Source organism: Maylandia zebra, linkage group LG9 (genome assembly GCF_041146795.1).
Source record: "Maylandia zebra isolate NMK-2024a linkage group LG9, Mzebra_GT3a, whole genome shotgun sequence".
Lineage (NCBI taxonomy): Eukaryota > Metazoa > Chordata > Actinopteri > Cichliformes > Cichlidae > Maylandia > Maylandia zebra.
In genome coordinates, this window is record NC_135175.1 from 27,039,968 (window position 1) to 27,062,358 (window position 22,391).

Sequence of the window (22,391 nt, forward strand, 5' to 3'; positions counted from 1 at the left end):
GCTTTTGGAACAATCCATGTCCCAGTTGCCAGTCTTGGTAGCCGGGGATCGATCCGCCAGGACCTCGCTCCTGGCTGCTGCCTGGTTCACAATGCACCCGCTCATGGTTATTATAGAAATGTAGTTTTTTAAAAAGGATTTTGCCCTTTCAATTGTATTTAGGGAAATAACTTCACACATCATAAGTCTGATAAACATGCCCCACCAAAAGACACAGACTCAAAACTTTTAACTGACATCTCGCACTTTTTAATTTGATGTTTTTGTGCAGAATTAGTGCAGCAGGATAGCATTCCTCTTGAACGTAATTAAATCATAAGCTGTGGGTGGTCTTTGTAACACATTCTGTCTTATGGTATTTATTTGATGTAGTACATTTATTGTAAAAGTCTTTAACAAGTTTGGGATACAGTATTTCGTATTTAGTAAATTGTTACTATTTCCAGATACATTAACTTCACTCTATTTTCTGAAACTGAAACTTGACAACTTTAAAGTCATATTTTCTCCCCCTCCATTTACTTCCTGTTGACATATTTGTTGCTTGACCTGATTAAAAAGTCGGCACCAGCTAGGATTATCAATGTATCTTCCATGGCTCACTCCTGGGGCTCCATAAATCAAGAGGACCTCAACAGTGAGAAGCATTACAAGAATAAAGCCTATGCTCAAAGCAAGCTAGCCAACGTCCTCTTCACCCGATCACTGGCTAAACGATTAGAAGGTAAATAATGCACCTTACACGCTGTCATTTCTTTCTTTTAATTTGCCAGTTTTCTGTTCAAATCAAATGCATGACTAGTAGCTCTACCGTTGGTGATTTCATTCACTTTTTCCTTACTTTTAGGCACAGGAGTGACGACCTACTCTCTCCATCCTGGAGTTGTTCAGCGTGAGTTATGTCGTTATCTGAATGGTGCCCAGCAATTCTCCATGAAGATGATCAGTCCTTTTACCAAAAACTCAATTTAAAACACAATTTACTGTGCTGTTGACCCATCATTGAAGAAGGAGAGAGGCGGATACTACAGGTACACTTTTGGTGTAACACATGGAAATTATATTGTTACTTGTCATTACCTAGTAGCATATTAGTACAGTGGCTTTCACCATTTGTGGTTTTGAAAGTTAAACATGATGTTTTGCAGCAGCTTATTGTCTTAGAGTAAAGGATACTTTCTCAGATTATGCAATATGCAATATGAAGCAAGATAAATGTCCTGTTAAAGTCAGAGTTTTCTGTGTCACAAAAGTGTCCCTCTTTCAACCTACGTAGCTAAATCACTGTGTTGACCTACGTTGAATATATAAGCTATTCGAAAACAGATTATGTTCAAAGTTTGGGTGAAAAATGTAATGCATTTAATAGTCAAAGGAGCTTGCAAAGAAAAGCGTCTGGATTTCTTTAAGTTACTTGAAGACGTTTCACCTCTCATCCGAGAAGCTTCTTCAGTTCTAAGGTCAAATGGTGGGGAGTCCCAGATTGAAACCTAGTGGGAGTAACCCCCCGCAGAGGGACAAAAGGACCCACTGATGATCCTCTAATCGCCTGAGCCAAGGTGTGAAACTGGGTGTGGGACAAGGGCGTAGATTTGGCATGGACGGAAGGGACACGTCCCCACCAATATCCAGCGATTATTGAATTGTCCCCACCAATAATTTGATCTCTTCAAGTAAAGAAAAACAAAACCGGTAGAAATAAAATAAAAAAACAACGATCTGTCAACATCTCATTCACCCAGCGGTGCAGAAAGAGTTAAATTACGTTCTCTACCGGAGTCCTATATCATGTGACAAATATGGCCAATGTGATTGGCTGTGCCTTTTAGGGAGCTCTGTTTAGTTTTAGCAGCAGCAATCCTGCGCTGCGAGGACCTGCAAGGAGGAGAGGAGGATGGCAGCAAAAAGAACCTGGATATAAGAAAGTATTTTTCAAAGAAACCTGTAAGTCACTTAAAGTCAAGTTCACTCATAAAATCTGTCCATCATAATAACGTTACAGGCTATGCAAGGCAATACATGCCCCTCTTATTACTCTTTCTGGGTTGCAAAAGAAACTTTTAAAAAATTTTCAGGCGAGAATGTAGCTGTGCAAACTTCAAATATCTGAACCGGGGAGAACAGCAAACTCCCGGCACATCTTTTTAGGCTTTGGCCCACATCAGTCTAAAATTGTATGTAATCATGAATAACGTGTTACCATGTCCACCAGGAGAGACTGGACAGTATAGATGTAAAACAAATATGCCAGCAGTTTATCTCAGTTAATGAGAGGAGAAGGCATGTGTTTGGCTCCTTCACATAGTGGACATTGAGTTGTTGTGTGGGACACCAGTAGTACATGTCTGTTGCTGTAACAGTAGTTCATGTTTAGAGTAAAACATCTCAACTCACTGACTTGATAGGGGCAATAGTGTGCCTAAAATGTTGCATAATTTTGCTAAGAAATCTTTTACTTTGTGGTAATCTTAGATGAGTAGTTTTATGGACAAAAACCACCAGGTCATTCAGTGTTCTCTTAGTGCTAATGTATAAGAGATGTTGGTGTAGTATAACTGAAGTAATGTTGCTAAGTCCTTCAAGTCATATTATTTTATTGTCATGACTGTATTTTAAGCTATTTTTATTTTTGTATGGAATATGGTTGAAGTAAACTAAAGTATAAAATACTTAGTCAGTCATTTGTTTAATAGTAACTTAACATTATATAATTCACATATAAAACTATGAATTGTAATTTTAAATGGTTTAAAAGGATGTAGAATAGCATATGTAGGCAAGTATATTTCTCCTTTTTTTTTTTAAATCAAGAAGCAAAGATGAAAAGGAAAGAACAAAACAAACAAACAAAAAAAAAAAAACAGGGCAGGGTTCGATGGTTGAATCATCCGTCCCCACCAATGCCAAAACCAAATCTATGCCCTTGGTGTGGGACCCAATCAGCCTAGATTATAGATGGATGGATAGATATAGATCCATCTATAATCCAGTTTTGAGTTCCCTCCCCAGACGCCTTAATGCCCACTCACATCCTGGGCCATCTGACCTCAGGAATTCGCATGACAAGGTGGGGCCAGGTTTCACAATGAGCTCACCCAAAACTCTGGCTGATTGGGTCCCACACCTTTTATGTTAGTGTGCACAGATCCTAAAACAAATAAAGTTTATAACCATTGCCGATATCTGTTATCACTGACTGGGGTTTTAAGCTTTGTCAAGTCAGCTAATGCAAAGAAAACACAACTGTGATAAATTTCCAGTGTAGTACAACTGAATAATCAATTTTCAGCATCATTGCCTGAGCACTTATGGCCAGGCCACACCAATCTTTAAACACTTTTTTATCTCAACAACACAGCTGTAAAACTTTATTCTGCACGTTGCACAGTTCTGACGTTTTATTTGTTCCTTGGAAAGAATTTATTATGGTCACATTTGCCACTCACACAGTGAAACTGGTAACTACACTGTAATTCTGTGAATAGCAAGTGTAAGATCAGGGGAAAGCTTATAATACTGATTTATAAAAAATTAAAAGAAGCTTAAATATTTGGTTTATCAATGTTTAATACAAGGTGTGTAATTAATTGGATAATATCTGCATGATAATTCATAATAGACTGCAGTCTTGTTTACATTTTTTACAAAAACTTTTCTTTTTACTTTCTGACATTAAACTGACTCATGGAGAGCGTTCATTTGTTTCTGTCTGCTTTCAAAAAATGTTTAGGTTAATTGTGTTATCGCCAGTATTATATTAGTCAACTGGATCAATATCACCTAATTTATTACGGCCTCATTAATCCATAAATGATGTCTCACAGGTTTGTTGCCCATGGACAACATCAACAGGCATTCATCAGGTATAAAGTAACTGCATCCCCTTCATCAGGTTTTCATCATCTTTAAACTAGAGATGGCACGATACCACTTTTTTATGTCCGATACCGATATCATAAATTTGGATATCTGCCGATACCGATATGAATCCGATATAGTGTTTTTTTAAATATCTTGCTGCATTTTGTATAAGTTCATACTCAAGTTTAAAACAACAACTACACTAAAGCTATTCTGTTATACCTGTATGTCAAAAAAATAAAAAAAAATATTTCATAGTTCAGCAATACTGATCAATCTAATAAACGTAAACCTACACCATCCTCCCTATTCTGATATTTTAAAGAGTACTTAGCGTAAATATTAAGCAACCTAACTAATAGGGTTCCAACTCCCAGCAACAACAAAAATAAAAAAATAGGGAACCACCCCTCACGCTCCACCTCATGATGCTTAATCGACGTAATCAACCTTAATTTGATGCAGTGTGGAAAAAAAATGCACAGAAATCAATTATTTTTCAATATATTAAAATATTAAATAGATTCAACATCTTTCTTCAACAAAATTGCAGACTGCACAGATGGTACCTTCCCAAAGAAAAAAGTACTATAGCTTACTAGGGTATATATATTAGACTTAATAGTCACTATATACAGTAATTGACTTCTATTCATTTTACATCAAATTAAAACTTTGGGTGTCAGATAATTATTTATTAAAAGCTAGACATTTTAAATGAGAATAAGAAAGAAAAGTATGTCTTTCTGCTCCCCTTTTCCCTGTTCATGCCCTATCGGCCCCCCTGGCTAAACTTTGCTAGATCCGCCCCTGCACAGTTACCAGTGTCAGCTGCGTAGAAAAAGATCCTGGTGTAGAAAGTAATATTAAATAAATTTTAACAACAGCTTATCAAGCTTAAATGTGCTGCTGTTGTTTATCCACTGGTTTCCTCTTTCTGGTGCAAAGTGGGCCAAAAGCAAACGAGAGAGACGGACTCGCGACAGAAAAGCCGATCAGCAGTTTCATGATTGAAGTAGCAGCAAGAAGAGGCAGTCGCTCCGTATATCGCTTGTTAAGCTTAACGCAGGAATGCTTTACAAACATTCAGAGATGAACTTACACACTTGCTTTACTTCTCTCGGGGATAACTTTGTCGGAGATGAAATGCCGGGTTGCTAGCGAAGCTCCACATGCTATCCAGACCACGACAGGTCCCGCATGCCACAGCGGCTCTATCACGTGATGCATACTGCTCCGACGTGCTAACGTTCTGAGGTGAGTTACGGCGTGTTGCAAGTTTTGTGAGGTGCTTTCGTGATATTTAATGGATCGGATTACATTTTTTATTTTTCTCCGATATCCGATCCAGTAATTTATGTCAGTATCGGACCGATACCGATACGTAATATCGGATCGGTCCATCTCTACTTTAAACATTAAGCGCCCTCAAGTAATAATAGAAACAGTGATTTAAAAAACTTTAAACTGTGCAAAAAAGTTAATTTTCTTCAAGAGTAATGGATGAAAATCGGCCTGTAGGGCTAAATCTGGCTTATTTACTTAGTAATAAGTAATGTCACATCAAATAAACAAAAGCAAGAAAATATCTGATAGTAGGGCCAAACAGGTCAGGGGGGAAATGCTGCAGACCTGAACTGAACAGATAACAAATTGATAAATGGGCTTAAACTGTGACTCACTGCCAGAACAGGGTTCAAGAGGCCAAGTTATCAAAGGACACTTGAAATAAAACTGACAGCAGCTGGTGGGAATCCGAGAGAGAGAAAAGTGTAGGGCTTATGAACAGGTGAAGAAAACCTGTGAAGTCAACTCTATATTTTTATACTTTGACTTCACTGGAGCAACTTCACATGGTTCACAGTTCAAAATAAGTATGACCATATGGAAAATATCCCCTCTATATGGCACAGTCTAAAGGAGAGAGGTGCATCTGCTGGTCTTTAAAGGCTCATTGGCGAATCTTCAAGCAGTTTAACAGCTTCACCTCTTGATACATGGTGCACATGAGGAAATGGGGTACCATACCACAGGTTCATACTGTCGCCTCACAACAAGAAGGTTTCTGCTGACTGGGGCTATGAGGGAAACACAAGTGCAAGTCCTACAAATGTGATGTTTCCTGCTACAGCTTTAAATTTATAGTCTAGTTTTTTGCGATAAACAGATCTTGTGTCATGCACGTTGATTTAATATTGATGTTTATAATTGGTATCTAGACACAGTGGTTTCTGTCATTTTCTTTACAGTAAGTTTACTGTAAATGAAATTATGGAAAATTACTGTAAATAAAAGTTACAGTTACTTCGCTTTAGATAAATAAACACACAACATAAAAATATATTTGCAGTAACTGCTGTAAATGCAAATTACACAAATTTCCCACGTGTGGGACTAATAAAGGTTATCTTATCTTATCTTATCTTACTGTAAAACCCAGTCACAGCAAATTTATAGAAAGTGCTGTTTCAGCAGGATGTAAAAAGTGCTTACAAAGATGGTTCCTGTGATCCTTTTACAGCTATGACATGTATTGACAGTTTTGTCTACGAATAAAAATGAGGTCAAATCAGAAGTAATTAAAGTTGTGTAGAAAGGCGGGGTGAGTTTGGAAGCGATCCAATCAGAATTTATTTCCTTGGGCAGAAAGGTTAGATCGGCACGTTTGATATGTTCCCGGGAAACGGGGGTGTGGGTGGAGGGGCTCATTTATTCTCATGCTCTTCTCACGGAAATCCAATACAATTTCAGCATTTGTAAGGAGAAGAGCGCACCTACCAAAGCATTTCGTATTTGATGTCAAGGAAAATAAAATGGAGCAACTCCTGCTGGTAAAAACAGACAAACTTTTACACTTTTTATTTTTCAAATCAAATGAGTCAAATTTAGATTTATTCTGCTATCATCTTGTGATGCCTAGTCGACTGAAACTAAAATAATTTAATGCCTTAATTATGACTAAAACTAAATCCTAATTTGCTGTCAAATTCAACACTGGACCTGCTAAAGGTTAAACCAGCCTGAAGCCTGAACTCACACACTGGGTACATTACTTTATCCGTCATTACTTCAGCTCATTATTATTATTTATTACTGAGACAGACACATTATTTATCATCTAATAATAACTTATGAACGTCTGCGTTTCCTTGTACCAAAACATTAAATGTTCTGCTGTGTTAAGACCCTGAAATATTTTGATCAAGTTAATAAAATCATGGATTTCATTCATTTAATCATTAAACAGAAAGGGAGGGTAATAAAGACAATGCTTGTTGGCTGCAATTCTACCTTGTAATTTTGTGGGGCTGTGGTTTCTTGATAATGGTAATAAGATCATAACACTAACCAGGAAAACCAGTCTATTGTTCCTTATGTTGTTTAAAAATTCAATTCATAGACCAAGGCCTTGGGGGGAAAAATAAATAATTATTCATTGTTTTAAAGAATCTTATGCTGCTCAACATTTAACTTCATATTTTAAATTTCCATAAATTTGTATTTGTATTAATTTATAATTAGGTCAACTGTGATCATTTTGAGAAATTAGAGGAACTTTAACATACAGCATTTAATAAACATCATCCTAATAAGTAAGCTATTTGTTCTGTGGTATTATTAGAAACTATTTCAGTTCAAAAGTTACCTTAGAGATATTGTTACTCCTGGACATTCTTGGCTTTGAATATCTACTATGACCTTAACTTATCTAATCAAGTAATCAACAAAGTTATGTACAATCACTGTGGTATGCACATTGTAATATTGTATATGTAATAACACTTATGGCTTACTTATTACTTACTTGTCTTATTAATTAACAATATGAGTTAGTGTAAAATGTCTTTTTTTTAACCATTTCCAGATGTTTCCAGGATTTTAAACATGATAATTAGTTAAACTGAAACTGTGATAGGGCCATGCTATTATAGAACATATTGACTTTCCCATTAAACGTGGTCTAATCATTTGCGAGGCACCATAAATGTGTGCACTGAAGTCCTTCATCTCCATGGCCACGTATAGCATGAATCATTAATGTTTGATAAAGAAAAGAAGCTGCCTATAAGAACGGCAAGTCCAGCAGTGATACCATCAGTGAGGGAAACTGCCAACGGGATGGATGTAAGGATACAGTGTTGCATGACTAAACTGGACTAACTACACTGTTTCACTAAATAACTCGCTCCACTTTTTTCTGATCTGCTGCCACGGTCATGCTGACAGACTAAAGATTTCTGTTTTTTATATTTTTTTATTTTTCAGTGATTTTCTGTCACAATGGAAGAAACTGAAGACAGCATTGCAGTGGTGGGAATTGGATGCAATTTTCCAGGCGGTGAGGACACTTTAGGAAGTTTCTGTCTGTCTGTTATTATTTTACTACCTAATTTGATTGTTGTGCGTCACATGGTGTATAGTCAGATCCAGAAGTATTTAGACATGGACATTTTTGTGTTTTTGCATCTGTGCACCACCATGGTGGATTTGAAATCAGTCAAGATTATGAAAGTGCAGACTTTCAGCTTTGATTAAAGGGGTTTGACAAAAGTATTAGATGAATTGTTTAGGAACTGCAGTCATTTTCAGAGGCTCAAAAGTAATTTAACAGGTTGTTACAAAAAACTTGATAGCTGTCCACTGGAACACCCAAAAGATTTGTTCCTGAGGTGAAGGAGGCATTGCTAGGCTTAATCTAGTAGATTCTTAAAAAGACACAAATGGTGGTATACAGAGGCAAAAACTGTACCATTCCCCAAACAGTACATTAAGAACAGTGAAAAATCTTTCACTATAGTTACATAAAATTTAAAAAGTGTTTTATATGTATCTTCTCCCAAAAACAGGAGAGGGGCTTGACAATTTCTGGAAGGTTCTGGTGAACGGGAGAAACTGCTCTGTGCCAATTCCCAAAGAGAGATTTGACTTAAGCAGCTGGTATGATCCTGATGACAACAAGCCGGGTAAATCCCGCACAGCCAAGGCTGCTCTCATTGACGGGTATGGCCCCTTATCTCGTTTAGATCTGCTTATCTGTTTCACAAATGTGGGAGTGTATGTTTCATATTGTTTTATGTTCTTCAAAAAGAAAACGGCATATTGTTCAATTTGTCTTTTGTAAAACTGGATGCAGAAACTTTAATAAAAATATCTGAGGAAATCGCAAAAAAAAAACCCATTAAAAATTAAAAAAAATAAAAAATAAAAAAAATAAAAGTTTGGGAACCACTGTAATATGCCATGTGTTTTAATTCACTTTAGGTTGTATTGACCTATCTTTGTGACCTGGACCAAGTTATATTTGTCATGTCCAGATATGTAAAACTCCTGAATAGAAAGAGAATGTACTTTATTTTTCCACGATTTAGGTTTTTCCTTTCACAGTGTTTTACCAAACTGCAGTGTTTTGTCTTCAGCTCCTTTGTTTTAACCTGCAAATCTGCCCTTCATTTGCCTTAGCTTCCTTTCTTTTGGTGGAGTATTGCACTGAAATTGTGGACAAACCAAAAATAGAAACTGATTATAGGTTTGTACAATAGAAACAGCTGTACATGCATCACACTGTAAATGTAACACATGGGCGACTGTGGTTCTGGGGGTTGGGAAGCTCATCTTGTAAACGGAAGGTTGCCGGTTTGCTCCCCAGCTCTGTCTGTCCTGGTCGTTGTGTCCTTGGGCAAGACACTTCACCTACCGCCTACTGGTGTTGGCCAGAGGGGCCAATGGCGCGATATGGCAGCCTCGCTTCTGTCAATCTGCCCCAGGGCAGCTGTGGCTACAACTGTAGCTTGCCTCCACCAGTGTGTGAATGTGAGAGTGAATGAATATTGGAATTGCAAAGCGCTTTGAGTGTCTAGAAAAGCACTATATCATTATTATCATTTATGAGAAATAATCTAAGAAGGAAGAATTTAAACAGTAATTAGAACATCCCATTGCCTGAATCTGACCTTGTTATTTTTTTTGGTATTTTCAAATCAAATCAAAAATCAAATCAAATCACTTTTATTGTCACATCACATGTGCAGGTACATTGGTACAGCACATGTGAGTGAAATTCTTGTGTGCGAGCTTCACAAGCAACAGAGTTGTGCAAAATACAATAATGTAAACAAGCAAAATACAAGAATGGCTACATCTGAAACTAATAAATATATGTACAATATATAATATATATAATATATTATTATATAATATATAATTTCAGGTTTAATGAATTCGACCACAGGTTTTTCGGCATCAGTGACAGTGAAGTGGAACAAATGGATCCTCAGCAAAAACAGCTCCTTCAGTGTGTCTACAGGGCTTTAGAAAATGCTGGAATTCCAATGGAAAAAGCCAGTGGGACCAGAACAGGAGTGTTTTTTGGTAAGGCACAAAATGCTTGATTTTGTTTTTGTGTTTTGTGTTACAATAATGGGTGCTTGATCCAAAACAAAGCTACTGACACCTTTTTATACCAGAATTGCATTAAAAAATTTACATCCATTCAAATGAATAATGTTAAAATGATAAGTGCATGACCCATGTGTTTTATGTATCTCTGTAGGAATAATGAACAGAGATTATGAAACAAGATCTGCACATGTGCACCCAAGTGTGATCAACCACTGGACTGGCACAGGGCTTGCCATGAGTATTGCAGCAAACAGAGTCTCCTATGTCTTCAACTTCACCGGACCTTCGCTGTCCTTAGACTCCGCCTGTTCTTCATCCCTTGTGGCTCTTCATCTTGCCTGTCAATCAATAAAACAAGGTCTGTCCAGCATAGATAACTTCAGGTTAATTAGCAATAGAGTAACTGGTAGTAAATCATTCTGTAGTGTCGTATTTGTTTAGAAAGTGGCGTTAGCATTTAATTAGTTGGGATGATATGATGTGTTTTATCTTATCAGGGGATTGTGAAATGGCTGTCTGTGGAGGGGTCAGCTGCATCCTTGAGCCAAGACTGTTTGTTGCGCTGAGCAAAGCCAAGATGATCTCACCTGATGGAACCAGCAAACCTTTTTCCAGTAGAGCAGATGGATACGGCAGAGGGGACGGATGCGGAGTAGTTCTCCTAAAGCCACTGAAAAAGGTCAGCATATGCAGATTAATTATTTTTTAAAAAGTCAAATACTTCAGGAATTTAAACATTAAATGGACAATTTGCCAAAGTGCCAAACCCAGACGTTGGCCAATGTAGTAGCTCAACCAGCTGATGATCCATCACAATTCATAGATTACTATAATACATGAAGTACAGAAAGGAATTTATTAGTTGTCTTTCCATTGATTGGCTCTGTTGCACAAACTAATGATGACTTAAATCCACTGAGAAGTACAGCAGGGACACAAACTGTCATATTCATTACAGTTAATCTAGTTTAGCTCAAATCTGAGAAATATTCTCGTTGGAGTTGCAATCTTTGTGAATCATGGAGTAACAGACAGATGGGCAATGGATACCTCGCCATCGCATAGAGCTGTTGGTCCTTCGGGAGGATGAGCTAAAAGCACACCAATGACTCTCTTTAATTTTTTTTCATATTCAGTGATCAATTGCAAATAACTGCAGTGACCAACTGTACACTTTCTATCAAACGTGATTGACCTGCTTGCTTAGCGTTATAAAAATAGTCTCCAACAGTTTGGTTTAGTGTTAAATTTGAATTTCAGCTGATTAAACAGTTTTTTTGCACGGTTAGTTTAGTTTTAATCAACCAGCTTATATATAGGGAATTTTCAAATGTATTTTCTGTAGCTGTACAAGTGGCTCCATAGTACAGTGGTTAAAATATTTCTCTAAAATGTCCAGGACAAACATGGGCAATTGCATTTGGAAGAGCATGTGAAAAAATATCTGTGCCAAATCAAAAATATGGATCCATCCACTGTGTCAATCCATTGTGAAAAAGGAAGCAGTTAAAAGAAGGGTTTCTTTTTTATAGCTTTACACAAAATAAAAAGAAAAGCAAAATAGAGAAAGTTCCACTTAATTTAAGACAAAGTGGAAATCTCTGCAGTATTTATCTCAACAGCTGAGCAACTTACATCAGTGCAATCTAGTTTATATAATTATAACTATAAGCTAAAGTTCAAATATGTCGTGTCACATACAGTGGAACCTCAACTTACGAAATTAATTCGTTCCACAGGGTCTTTCGTAAGTCAAACTTTTCGTAAGTCGAAGTGTGGAGGTATGTAATAACGACAGGAGAGGTCTCAGTGTCTCACTCCAACTTTATTAACTGACTCTCAGAACTTCACATATAGTAAGCGCCAAAATCTCCACCCCAGCATTTCCATTCAACTTGGGTGTGAGTGGAGCCACCTGGTGGTCCACCACACATACCCCCCCGAACACACAGTTAGGTCTCTATTCAGTCCAGGACCCTGGGTCTAAGCAAACGACCCGAACGACTGAACCTGGGAGGGAGAGAACAGGCAGAGGAAGGTCCATCCTGTGAACGAGGCTGGTGAAGGCGAGCAGGAAAGGCAGGAGGAGGCTCAAACGCCGGTGGTCCGGGGGTAGTCCTGGGGGGAAAACCAGAGTCTGTCAACCCCATCGAAGGAGGGCGGCCACGGCGAGGGGCCTGGGCCGGCACTACATTACTGTTCAGAAGAACATGTGCAGGTTTAAGTCTGTCAACACACACAGTCTCCCTTCGACCCCCAAAATCCAAAACAAAATGTTTCTGGCCCGGTTCAATAACCCTGAATGGGCCGTCATACAGCGGCCGCAGCGGTGTCCTGTGGGCATCGTGCCTGACAAAAACAAACTTAGCAGTCTCTAAAGTCATTGGAACAAAGGTGTCAGGCATGCAATGGTGCACCGGACCAGGAACCCGAAGCGAGTGCAAAAGCGGGTTGAGAGATAGCACCGATGGATCGAAGCAGGGAGGAGGATTTTCGGGCAAGAATTCTCCAGGCACGCGGAGGGGCTGACCAAACACTAGCTCAGCTGGGGAAGCGCCGAGATCCTCCTTAACCGCAGCCCAAGCAAAACCCACGGGAGGTGGTCAACCCAATTGCCATCCTTTAAGGAGGCGCGAAAAGCAGCCTTAAGCGACCGGTGGAACCGTTCACACATCCCATTAGCTTGCGGGTTGTATGCGGTTGTGCGGTGGACTTTAGCCCCCAGTCCATCAGCCATGGCCGACCAAAGCTCGGAAATGAACTGGGGGCCTCTGTCTGACGTAATGTCCGCGGGTGGGCCAAAACGTGAGACCCAGGTTGACAAAAACGCCTTGGCCACCACTGCTGCGGTAGTGGACGCCAGGGGGACCGCCTCCGGCCACCTGGTGGTCCGGTCAACAACAGTCAAAAGGTGCGTAAAACCTTGTGACTGCGGCAGAGGACCCACCAGATCGACATGCACATGATCGAAACATTTGCCGGGTATGAAGAACGGCTCCAGGGGCGCCTTGGTGTGTGGCAAACTGGCATTTAGACGGATTAATAATCAGTCCATGCTCCGCCAAACGCTGAGAAACCTGACGCAGATGGAACGTGCTGCTCCTTCGAGCTGCTGGCCACCAGTATATCATCAAAATATACAAAAACAAAGGGCAGCCCGCGCAAGACCAAGTCCATCAACTGCTGGAAGGTTTGGGCGGCACCTTTCAGGCCAAACGGTATGCGCAGAAATTCGAAAAGGCCGAAAGGTGTAATTACGGCGGTTTTGGGGACATCCTCCGCGCGCACGGGGAACCTGGTGATATCCCCGTACCAAATCGATCTTCGAAAAAACCGAGGTCCCCGCAAGATGGGCGGAAAAATCTTGGATGTGGGGAATGGGATAACGATCGTTCTCTGTGACATTATTAAGACGGCGGAAATCCCCACAAGGTCGCCACCGACCATCAGATTTAGGCACCATGTGTAACGGAGAAGCCCAGGCACTGTTCGAACGCTGCACGATGCCCAGACGCTCCATGGTGGCAAATTCTTCCCGAGCGACAGCCAGTTTGGCAGGGTCGAGGCGGCGCGCGCATGCGCGAACACCGGGGGCCCTACTGTAGGTATGTAATGCTCCACCCCATGCTTCGTCACCGTGCTCGAGAAAGTGGGGACAGTGAGTGAGGCAAACTCAGAAAGCAAACACTGAAAAACGTCACCCGAATCTACTGAGTTAGCATGCACCACAGGCTGAGCACCCCGAGTCAAACAGGGTAATGAGGAAAATGACACAGCATCAATTAAACGTCTGTTAGCAACATCAACCAGCAGTCCGTGAGCACAAAGTAAATCAGCGCCTATTATAGGCACAGAGCCAGCAGCAACAACAAAGTTCCACTGAAAGTCGTGGTCGTGAAAGCAAACAGTCACCAACCTTTCACCGAAGGTTTTGATGGGAGAGCCATTAGCTGCTGTTAGCAATGGCCCGCAGCCCTCAGCTAGCCTGTCCGAGCCAGCCGGGGGAAGAAGGCTCTTCTGTGAGCCGGAGTCCACCAGGAAACGCCTCCCCGAGGGTGAGTCCTCTAAGAAAAGCAGCCTTTCCTTGTTGCCAGCGGTCGCGGCTGCTACAGAGCGCTGACATGCCCGTTTCCCTGGGTCTGGAAACTGCAAGGCGGGAGACAGCGGCGTGCCTTCGCTCCAAAACACTGGTGATAAAAACAAAGCCCCTTTCCGCGGTGCCGCCGTGCAGCGATTCCGGCCACCGTGGACGAGTCGGAGGGCCCCTGGAGCATCGGTGAGGGGGCGGGGGAAAACGCTGGTGAGTCCTGAACAATCGCCTGGACGCCGAAAGTCCTGGTAGCCAGGAGGATGCGATCCGCCTCTTCCGCAAGGGAGCGGTAATCCTTCGTGGCCAATAGGGGGGAGTTGGCAAGGCCAGCGCGCACTGGAGCCGGCAGCTGTCGGAGAAAGAGGTGGGTGAAGAGAAATCCTCCGTCAACCACGCCCAGCAAGGACAGCATGCTCTCCATGAGCTCGAGAGCGGTGCCGTCGCCCAGGCCCGCGAGGGAAAGGAGTTTCTCGGCCCGCTCAGCATCAGAGAGGGAGTAACGCCGCAGCAGCAGCGCCTTGAGGGCGACGTACTTGCCTTGGGCTGGGGGGTCCCGGAGGAGAGTCATCACGCGGCAGGTTGACAGCGGGTCAAGTGAGGCCACCACATGGTGGTATTTAGTATCGTCGGCTGAAACTCCACGAAGAGCAAACTGAGCTTCTACGTGCACGAACCATGAAGGAGGATCGTGAAGCCAAAAATCCGGCAATTTAAGCGCTACAGCAAACGCAGCCATCGGCGGAGGTGAAAGTCCGGCGGCAGCCGATGCTTCCAGGCCGGAGCTGGCTTCGTCGTCAAACCTTAGCATGTTCGCTACAGGGCTCACCAATGTGGAGGTATGTAATAACGACAAGAGAGGTCTTAGTGTCTCACTCCAACTTTATTAACTGACTCTCAGAACTTCACATATAGTAAGCGCCAAAATCTCCACCCCAGCACTTCCCTTCAACTTGGGTGTGAGTGGAGCCACCTGGTGGTCCGCCATGGAAGCACCTTTTCCATCGCCTTTTGAGTGAGGCGATGCTGGCTGAAGACGAAGTTCTTGGTGGAAGCTGAAGAAAGCATATGCATACATACGTACGTGTACATGTACATAACATTAAAACTAAAAGTTACACTTATGTTAATTAATGTACGTACGTACACTGTGCAATGATATTTTTTTAACATTTTTTTTAAATCGCTCATATTTATGCCTTATGCCGGCCCCATTATGAATGAACGATAGGCTAATTGCAAACGAAAAGCACACGAAATAGCGCACTGCAACAACAATACGTCTTTCACGTGGAACAGCGAAACGCATTTCACAAACGGATTTCGTTACACGGGCATTTTGACGTATCACGGGCAAAAATATTACCGTTAAGTGCCTTCGTAACTTGAATTTTTCGTTAAATGGGGTCTTCGTAAGCCGGGGTTCCACTGTATTTGACTCTGGTGTTAGATGTTCTTTATCAATACACACTTTTATTCCTGTTTCATTTTGATCTTTTTGTTGCTTGACAGGCTCTTCAAGACCATGACTATATCTGGGGTATAATCAGCAAAACTGGTGTAAACCAAGATGGCCGCTCTGTTACTCCAATCACCAAACCATCCATGACACAACAAGAGGAGCTTCTCCGCAGAATCTATTCAGAGTCTGACCTTGCAGATGTCCAGTACATAGAGGCACATGGGACTGGAACCCCAGCTGGAGACCCAACAGAGGCAAGAAGCATTTCCAACGTCATTGCTAAATCTAGACCTCCCGGTTCAAAGACACTCTGGATTGGCTCTGTAAAGAGCAATATTGGACACACAGAATCTGCTGCTGGAGTCGCTGGACTCATTAAGGTTCTCCTGATGATGAAGCATGAGACCATTGTTCCTTCGGTGTTCTACACTGATAAGGCTTCCAGTGTAGATGCCACAGCACTAAACATTAAAATTCCTAAGGAACCAGAAAAATGGGAATGCTCTAGTGCAAGAGTTGCAGGAGTTAACAACTTTGGTTTTGGGGGAACAAATGCACACGCCATTGTCACACAGCACATCCAGTCATATTCTAAGCAAAGGCATGATGAGAAGCAAGTCAAGTATTTTGTCATATCTGCAAATTCTTCAAAATCACTTAACATGATAATGGAAGATACCATCAGTCAGCTACAGGCAGAAAACCGGTTTGATCTAGATTCTTTGCTCTACACGTCAGCTTGCAGAAGAACCCACCAAAAACATAAATACAGAAAAGCCATCACAGTGTCTTCTGTAGTTAATCTAAAAGAGAAGTTAATTGCTACTGTTGGCAAAAATATCAGTGTTGCCTTCTCAGATCCAAGGTTAGTGTTTGTCTTCTGTGGAAATGGTGTCACCTACCATGGTATGTGCATGCAGCTACTAAAAAACGAGCCTATATTCAGAGAAAAGATCAAAGAAATTAAGGAACTTTTCCAAAAGCTCAGTCCTCTGGATATACTGGATACTCTTGAGAGCGAATTTGAGAGCAGCGACTTCAGAAACCCAGACGTTGTCCAACCCCTCCTCTTTGCTATTCAGGTTGGGATTACTACCTTGCTCAGGCACTGGGGAGTCAAAGCTGATGCAATTCTTGGACACTCTGTTGGTGAAGTGGCAGCCGCTCACTGCTCTGGTCTCTTGTCTCTGGAGGATGCAGTAAAAGTCATATATTTCCGCAGCACTCTCCAGAGAAAAGTCACCGGGGGAAAGATGCTAGTGATCAGCAACATGGCTGTATCAGAGGTATCTTCACTGCTCCCTCCTTACTCTGGTAAAATTTGCCTTGCTGCATATAACAGCCCACAGTCCTGCACCCTTTCAGGTGAGGCAGACGCAATTGAGCGCTTCCATAAGGAGCTAAGCACCTCAGCCAATAGTCAGAATCTGTTCCTTCGTGTGCTGGATGTCCCTGCTGCTTATCACAGCCACATGATGGACCCAATTCTACCAGAAATTGTGGAAAAAATTGGCATCTTACAGGCAAATGATCTTGACACGGAGTTGTTCTCAACAGTGACAGGGAAGGAAGTCCAGCAGGGAGATTTCTGCACAGGTGAATACTGGGCTAGAAACATTCGTGAGCCGGTTGCTTTTGAGCAGGCAGTACAGTCAGCAACTAGAGGAAAGAAGCACACTGTGTTTGTTGAGATAGGTCCAAGAAGGGCACTGCAGAGAAACATTATGGAATCTCTGGGAAATGACACGGCTGTCCTTGCCTCTGTGCAGCCAGAAAGAGATCAAGAATCAGTCATGTCTGTTGTCTCTAAACTGTTTGAACTCGGCGTTCAAGTAGATTGGAACACCTTCTATAAAGGCTATGAGACAGTACCTCTGCCTTTTCCTAAATATCAATTTGACTGCTCAGACAAGGATGTTATCATTGGGGCAGCACAGAATAACACAGCAAGCAATCATCCTGTGCTGTGTCAGACGGGAAGTGAAAGCAACATTTTCACTTGTGATCTAAAGTCTGACTCTTCTTTCTATTTGAAAGAGCACAAGCATAATGATGTACCCATCATCCCTGGTGCTTTCTATGCTGAGCTGGGTTTAGCTGCGTACATGGCCAGTGCTAAACCAAAAGTACCTCTCAGTTCACTGCAGCTCAGTGTCAATTTTCACAGACCATTTGTTTTAACACAGAATCCACCTGAAATGAAAGTGCAACTAGAACAAACAGAGAGGGAAACCAGATTCACCGTTTTCTCCTCATCTGTAGTTTATGCATCAGGCACTGTGGTTTCAAAGAAAGAGAGGCTGATTGAGGAGCAGCGCATTTCACTAAGCTCCATCAACAAACGATGCACATCTGTAGTGAGCTTTCAGGAGTTTTATGGGTATCTCTCTCAAGGAGGCTTTCAGTATGGAGACATCTTTCAGAATAAGAAGGATGTGCACTATGGAGATGATCTGAAAGAGGCTTTTGCAAAAGTCTCAGTTCTAGAAGAACTTCAGCCTCATTTGCATGACTACTGCATTCATCCTGTCTTGCTGGATTATCTAATGCAGCTTCTCCCAGTTGCAGTAGAGCACATCTTTGCTGGCAGGCCAGGATTTCCTGCCAAAATAGGAAGTCTTACAGTCTTTGAACCTTTGCAAAATGAGATGACTATTTATCTGAGAGCAGCTGATGTGGGCACTGATCACTTTGGGGTTTGTGGGTGTTTTGCAGACAAGGAAGGCAGAGTGTTGGTTGAGGTCAAAAATGTCATAATCAAGTACCTAGGCAGTCGTTCTCATGTGGTAGATGAGTACTTCTACCACAATGCCTTCGATGTTGTCCCAAATGATCACATTGCTACTCCTCCTCCAAAGGCGTTGGTGTTCTGTGATACTTTAGGGATTGCTGATGGTCTAAAGAAACATTTGGACTCAGCATCTACTTACATTCCCATCACATATGCAAAGGACATCTTGGGCAATGGTTTCCCTTCTCTTTTGGCAAGTCTTAAAATCAGAGATATTAGAGAAAACTTTGATGAGGTCTTATTTTTGTGGGGCAATGAAGACTTCACATCACGGCCAGCTGAAATCATCCTGCAGAGTCTAGCTGACTGCTGTGAGATTTTCCGCCAAATAGTTGTTGAGCTAAAGCGAATTCACTTCCCAAAATCAATTAGAGCCATAACCTACCGTTCATCTGACATCACAGTAGATCATGTAAGTCCAGGTTTTGCTCTTGTTGGTATGACACGATCGTTCGCTGCTGAGATACCAGATCTTTCTTTTCAGCTGATTGATATGAGCAGGATCTCTCCTGAGGACATTGCAGCTCTGTCTGATGCCCTAAGGTCATACCCATGCAGCAAGCACCCAGAACTGGTGGTAAAAGATGGACAGGTCTTGAAACCTTCCATTGTGCGCACCCCACTAGAAATCAATGACAATAAGATTGGCACTTATACATCTACAGTGTCTGAACCATGTATTTTTCTGACAGCTGATCCACATGAAATTATGAAACTGAGTGCCATTTGCTCTGACGAGGAGGCTGAGCCGATCAGTGATACATTCATTGAAATCCAGCCCAGTAAGATATGTGTTCACTCATCAGACTATTTCCCAGTCAGCACTTCAAATCTAAAATTCGGCAAAACACTGTATTGGAACAAGCACTCATCTCAGAAACACAAGCTGCTCGCTCTTGACTTCAGCGGTACTGTCATTGCAGTTGGAAAAGATGTAAGAAAATTCAAAGTGGGAGAACATGTTGCTTCCTGTTATCCTGTGGTGGCAGCAAGTAAGATCAAAGTACCACAGGAAGTGTGCTACAGCACCAAAAAGTTCCCAGTCCTCAGAAAAACACCTTGTGTTTCCTACTTTGTGCTAGCATGGGAAATCCTTCATCGAGCCTTGCTCGGAGCCAAGCGTAATATAACAATCATATGCTCTGTGCCTGATTCTGCACTATTGAAAGTCTTGGCACTTAGCGCTTGCAAATCAGGCTGGAATGTGAATGTTGAAACGCAGTGCAATGGGACTTTTGTAGGTGCCAGTCAGTTGGGTGCAGTTGTCATTCTGCCTCCATTTGATGAATCCCTAACTGCTCAAATTTGCAACTTTCTAGGGTTACAACATGTTGTAATCGTATGTGAATCTCCGAAGCAGGATCTAGTCGTTGAGGAAGTGTTCCAAAGTGCAAAGGAAGGTGTTCATGTACAGATAATTCAGATGTCAGTCATTTTCCAAAAGGGATTCCTGAGAACACACAGGCCATACCTTTATCACTGGCTTAAGTCCTTAAACCTTAATGGGAAATTGGCTCTTGAAAGCTTTACCTTTCAGAGTGCAAAATCTGAACGAAAAAGCATTGATTCAGCAAAACCAGACTCATATTTCAGCTCCAAGAAATTGGCTGTCGTAGCTCTAGAAAATGATGTTGGCAGCACACTGTCTGAGATTCCACTTCTTCCAACAAAAAAACGGCTTTTTCGAAAGAGGTCTGTGTATGTAGTGGCAGGTGGTCTTTCTGGTCTGGGCTTTGAGACTGTTAAGTTCATCTCACAAAGAGGTGGTGAGTACATTGTCATCCTCTCCAGAAGCAAGCCCACACCAGAAGTCCAGCAGGAAATCAACAATGTGGAGAAACAGTGTGGAAACAGCATCACCAGCATGCAGTGTGACGTATCTGTTTATGAGAATATGCACAAAGTCATCAATGTCATTGGCAAGAAGTTCCCTGGTTTTCCGATCAGAGGTGTGTTTCACAGTGCAGTAGTCTTGCATGATGGACTGATTGAGACCCTTAACAGATCTCTGTACGAGAAGGTTTTCAGGCCAAAAATAAACGGTGTCCTGAATTTGCACTATGCAACAAAGCACTGTCCGTTGGATTACTTTGTATGTTACTCCTCCATCTCCGCTTTCCTGGGAAATGTATCGCAAACAAACTACGCAGCAGCCAATACATTTCTCGATCTGTTCTGCCAATACAGGCGCAAACTCAGCTTGCCTGCACAGTCTATCAACTGGGGAGCTCTGAACCTTGGTCTGCTCTTGAACAAAGAACATTTCCAGCGTTTTCTGGAAGCAAAGGGAATAATGATTTTAGATGTGGCTGAGATTTATCAATGCTTGGAGCAATGCCTTGTGCTCAACCGACCCCAGCAAGCTGTTTGCAGGTTTCACTTCAGAAACATCAGATACAATATCCTCTCCCAAAATAACGCCTTGTCTATGCGCCTTTCTGCATTAGTTGAGGCAGCCTTCCAAAAATCTAGAGAGACTTACTCTGAAACTAAACAAGCTGTCTCCGTCTCTCCAAAGGACTATGTTGTTTCTCTACTTAGTGAGACTATTGGCATGGAGCAGAGTGAGCTGAAAGATGATTTACCACTTTCATCCTTAGGCATTGACTCTATGCAGGCTATGACTTTGCAAAATTTGATCTTTCAGGGGAGGGGTGTGAATGTGCCTTTGGTGAAACTATTGGATCCCAATGCAACTATTGCAACAATGGCAGCTCTACTGAGTGAAGGAGCTGAAGGCGAAAGTGTCAGTGAGAACCCAGAGTCTCTACCAGATGAAGCTGAAGTTTCTACCAGACTGTGAAAAACTGAAATAGAGATATTACTGTATAAATGCAATCAGCCATCACAACACAATAATGGATTCAATCTATATTTTACACTGAGATTCAATTAAAACGTATTAAAATGGCCATTGTAATAAAGGAAAGTTCATATATTAATCAAACTTTTTTACAGTACAGTCCTCTGTGGTGTTTTTTTTTTTTTTTTTTTTAGTTCATGGGTTTATGTTTTTCTAATGCAGTTTTTTAACAAATGTCATCTATTTTACTAACTGGAAGCTTTAAAAGGATATTTTATATCACTGTTTTAAATTCCCAATATGGTACAGAAAAACAGCATTGCAACTACACATGTAACTCTTGATAAATGCTTTTACTGTTAACACACTTACTTTACATAATTTATGTTGTATTATTTTTTGGAATTTAAATAAATGTTTTATCTTTTATCTTGTCTTGTCACATCTGTCACTGGGTTCTCTCTATTTATTACAGCTTGTTTGATATAAATTATTCTCCATCAGGTGATGGTCAGTACTCATCACTGTTAACACATTAATTCAGAATTTTTGTCAACTTCATGACAGTAATGGAAAAAAGCTTGCAATACAGCAGCATGTCACCCTGTATAATGACTGTGGTGTCATCTGCAAACTTCAGGAGTTTGACAGCCGAGTTCTTGGAGGTGCAGTCATTGGTGTAGAGGGAGAACAATAGTTGTGAGAGGACACATCCTTGAGGGGTACCAATACTGAGGGACCGAGTTTCAGAGGTGATCTCCCCCATCCTCACTTGCTTCTTCCTGTCTGATGTTGCTGTCATTCGGAACTGCTACATCTATCACTACAGCCATCTTCTTCTGTTTGTCTACCACCACTGTGTCTGGTTGGTTAGCCATCACCATTTTTTCGACGGGACTTCTGTATCTGGGATAAGCTCGGTCATTCTCCACCACCCTTGAGGGCGTCTCCCATTTTGACCTCGGGACTTCCAGGCCATACTAGGCAC

The 22,391-nt window shown here is 41.6% G+C and overlaps 1 protein-coding gene across 1 annotated transcript; it reads left to right on the forward strand.

Annotated features, from left to right (window-relative positions):
* Window positions 1-326: 326 nt before the first annotated feature.
* On the forward strand, window positions 327-21,763 carry LOC112435287 (phenolphthiocerol/phthiocerol polyketide synthase subunit C-like). Its single transcript, XM_076888269.1, has 8 exons — window positions 327-724; window positions 848-1,031; window positions 8,128-8,200; window positions 8,709-8,862; window positions 10,070-10,230; window positions 10,412-10,618; window positions 10,758-10,939; window positions 15,860-21,763. The coding sequence occupies exons 3-8, from the start codon at window positions 8,143-8,145 to the stop codon at window positions 21,401-21,403; spliced, it is 6,306 nt and encodes a 2,101-aa protein (XP_076744384.1). The 5' UTR covers window positions 327-724; window positions 848-1,031; window positions 8,128-8,142; the 3' UTR covers window positions 21,404-21,763.
* Window positions 21,764-22,391: the final 628 nt, after the last annotated feature.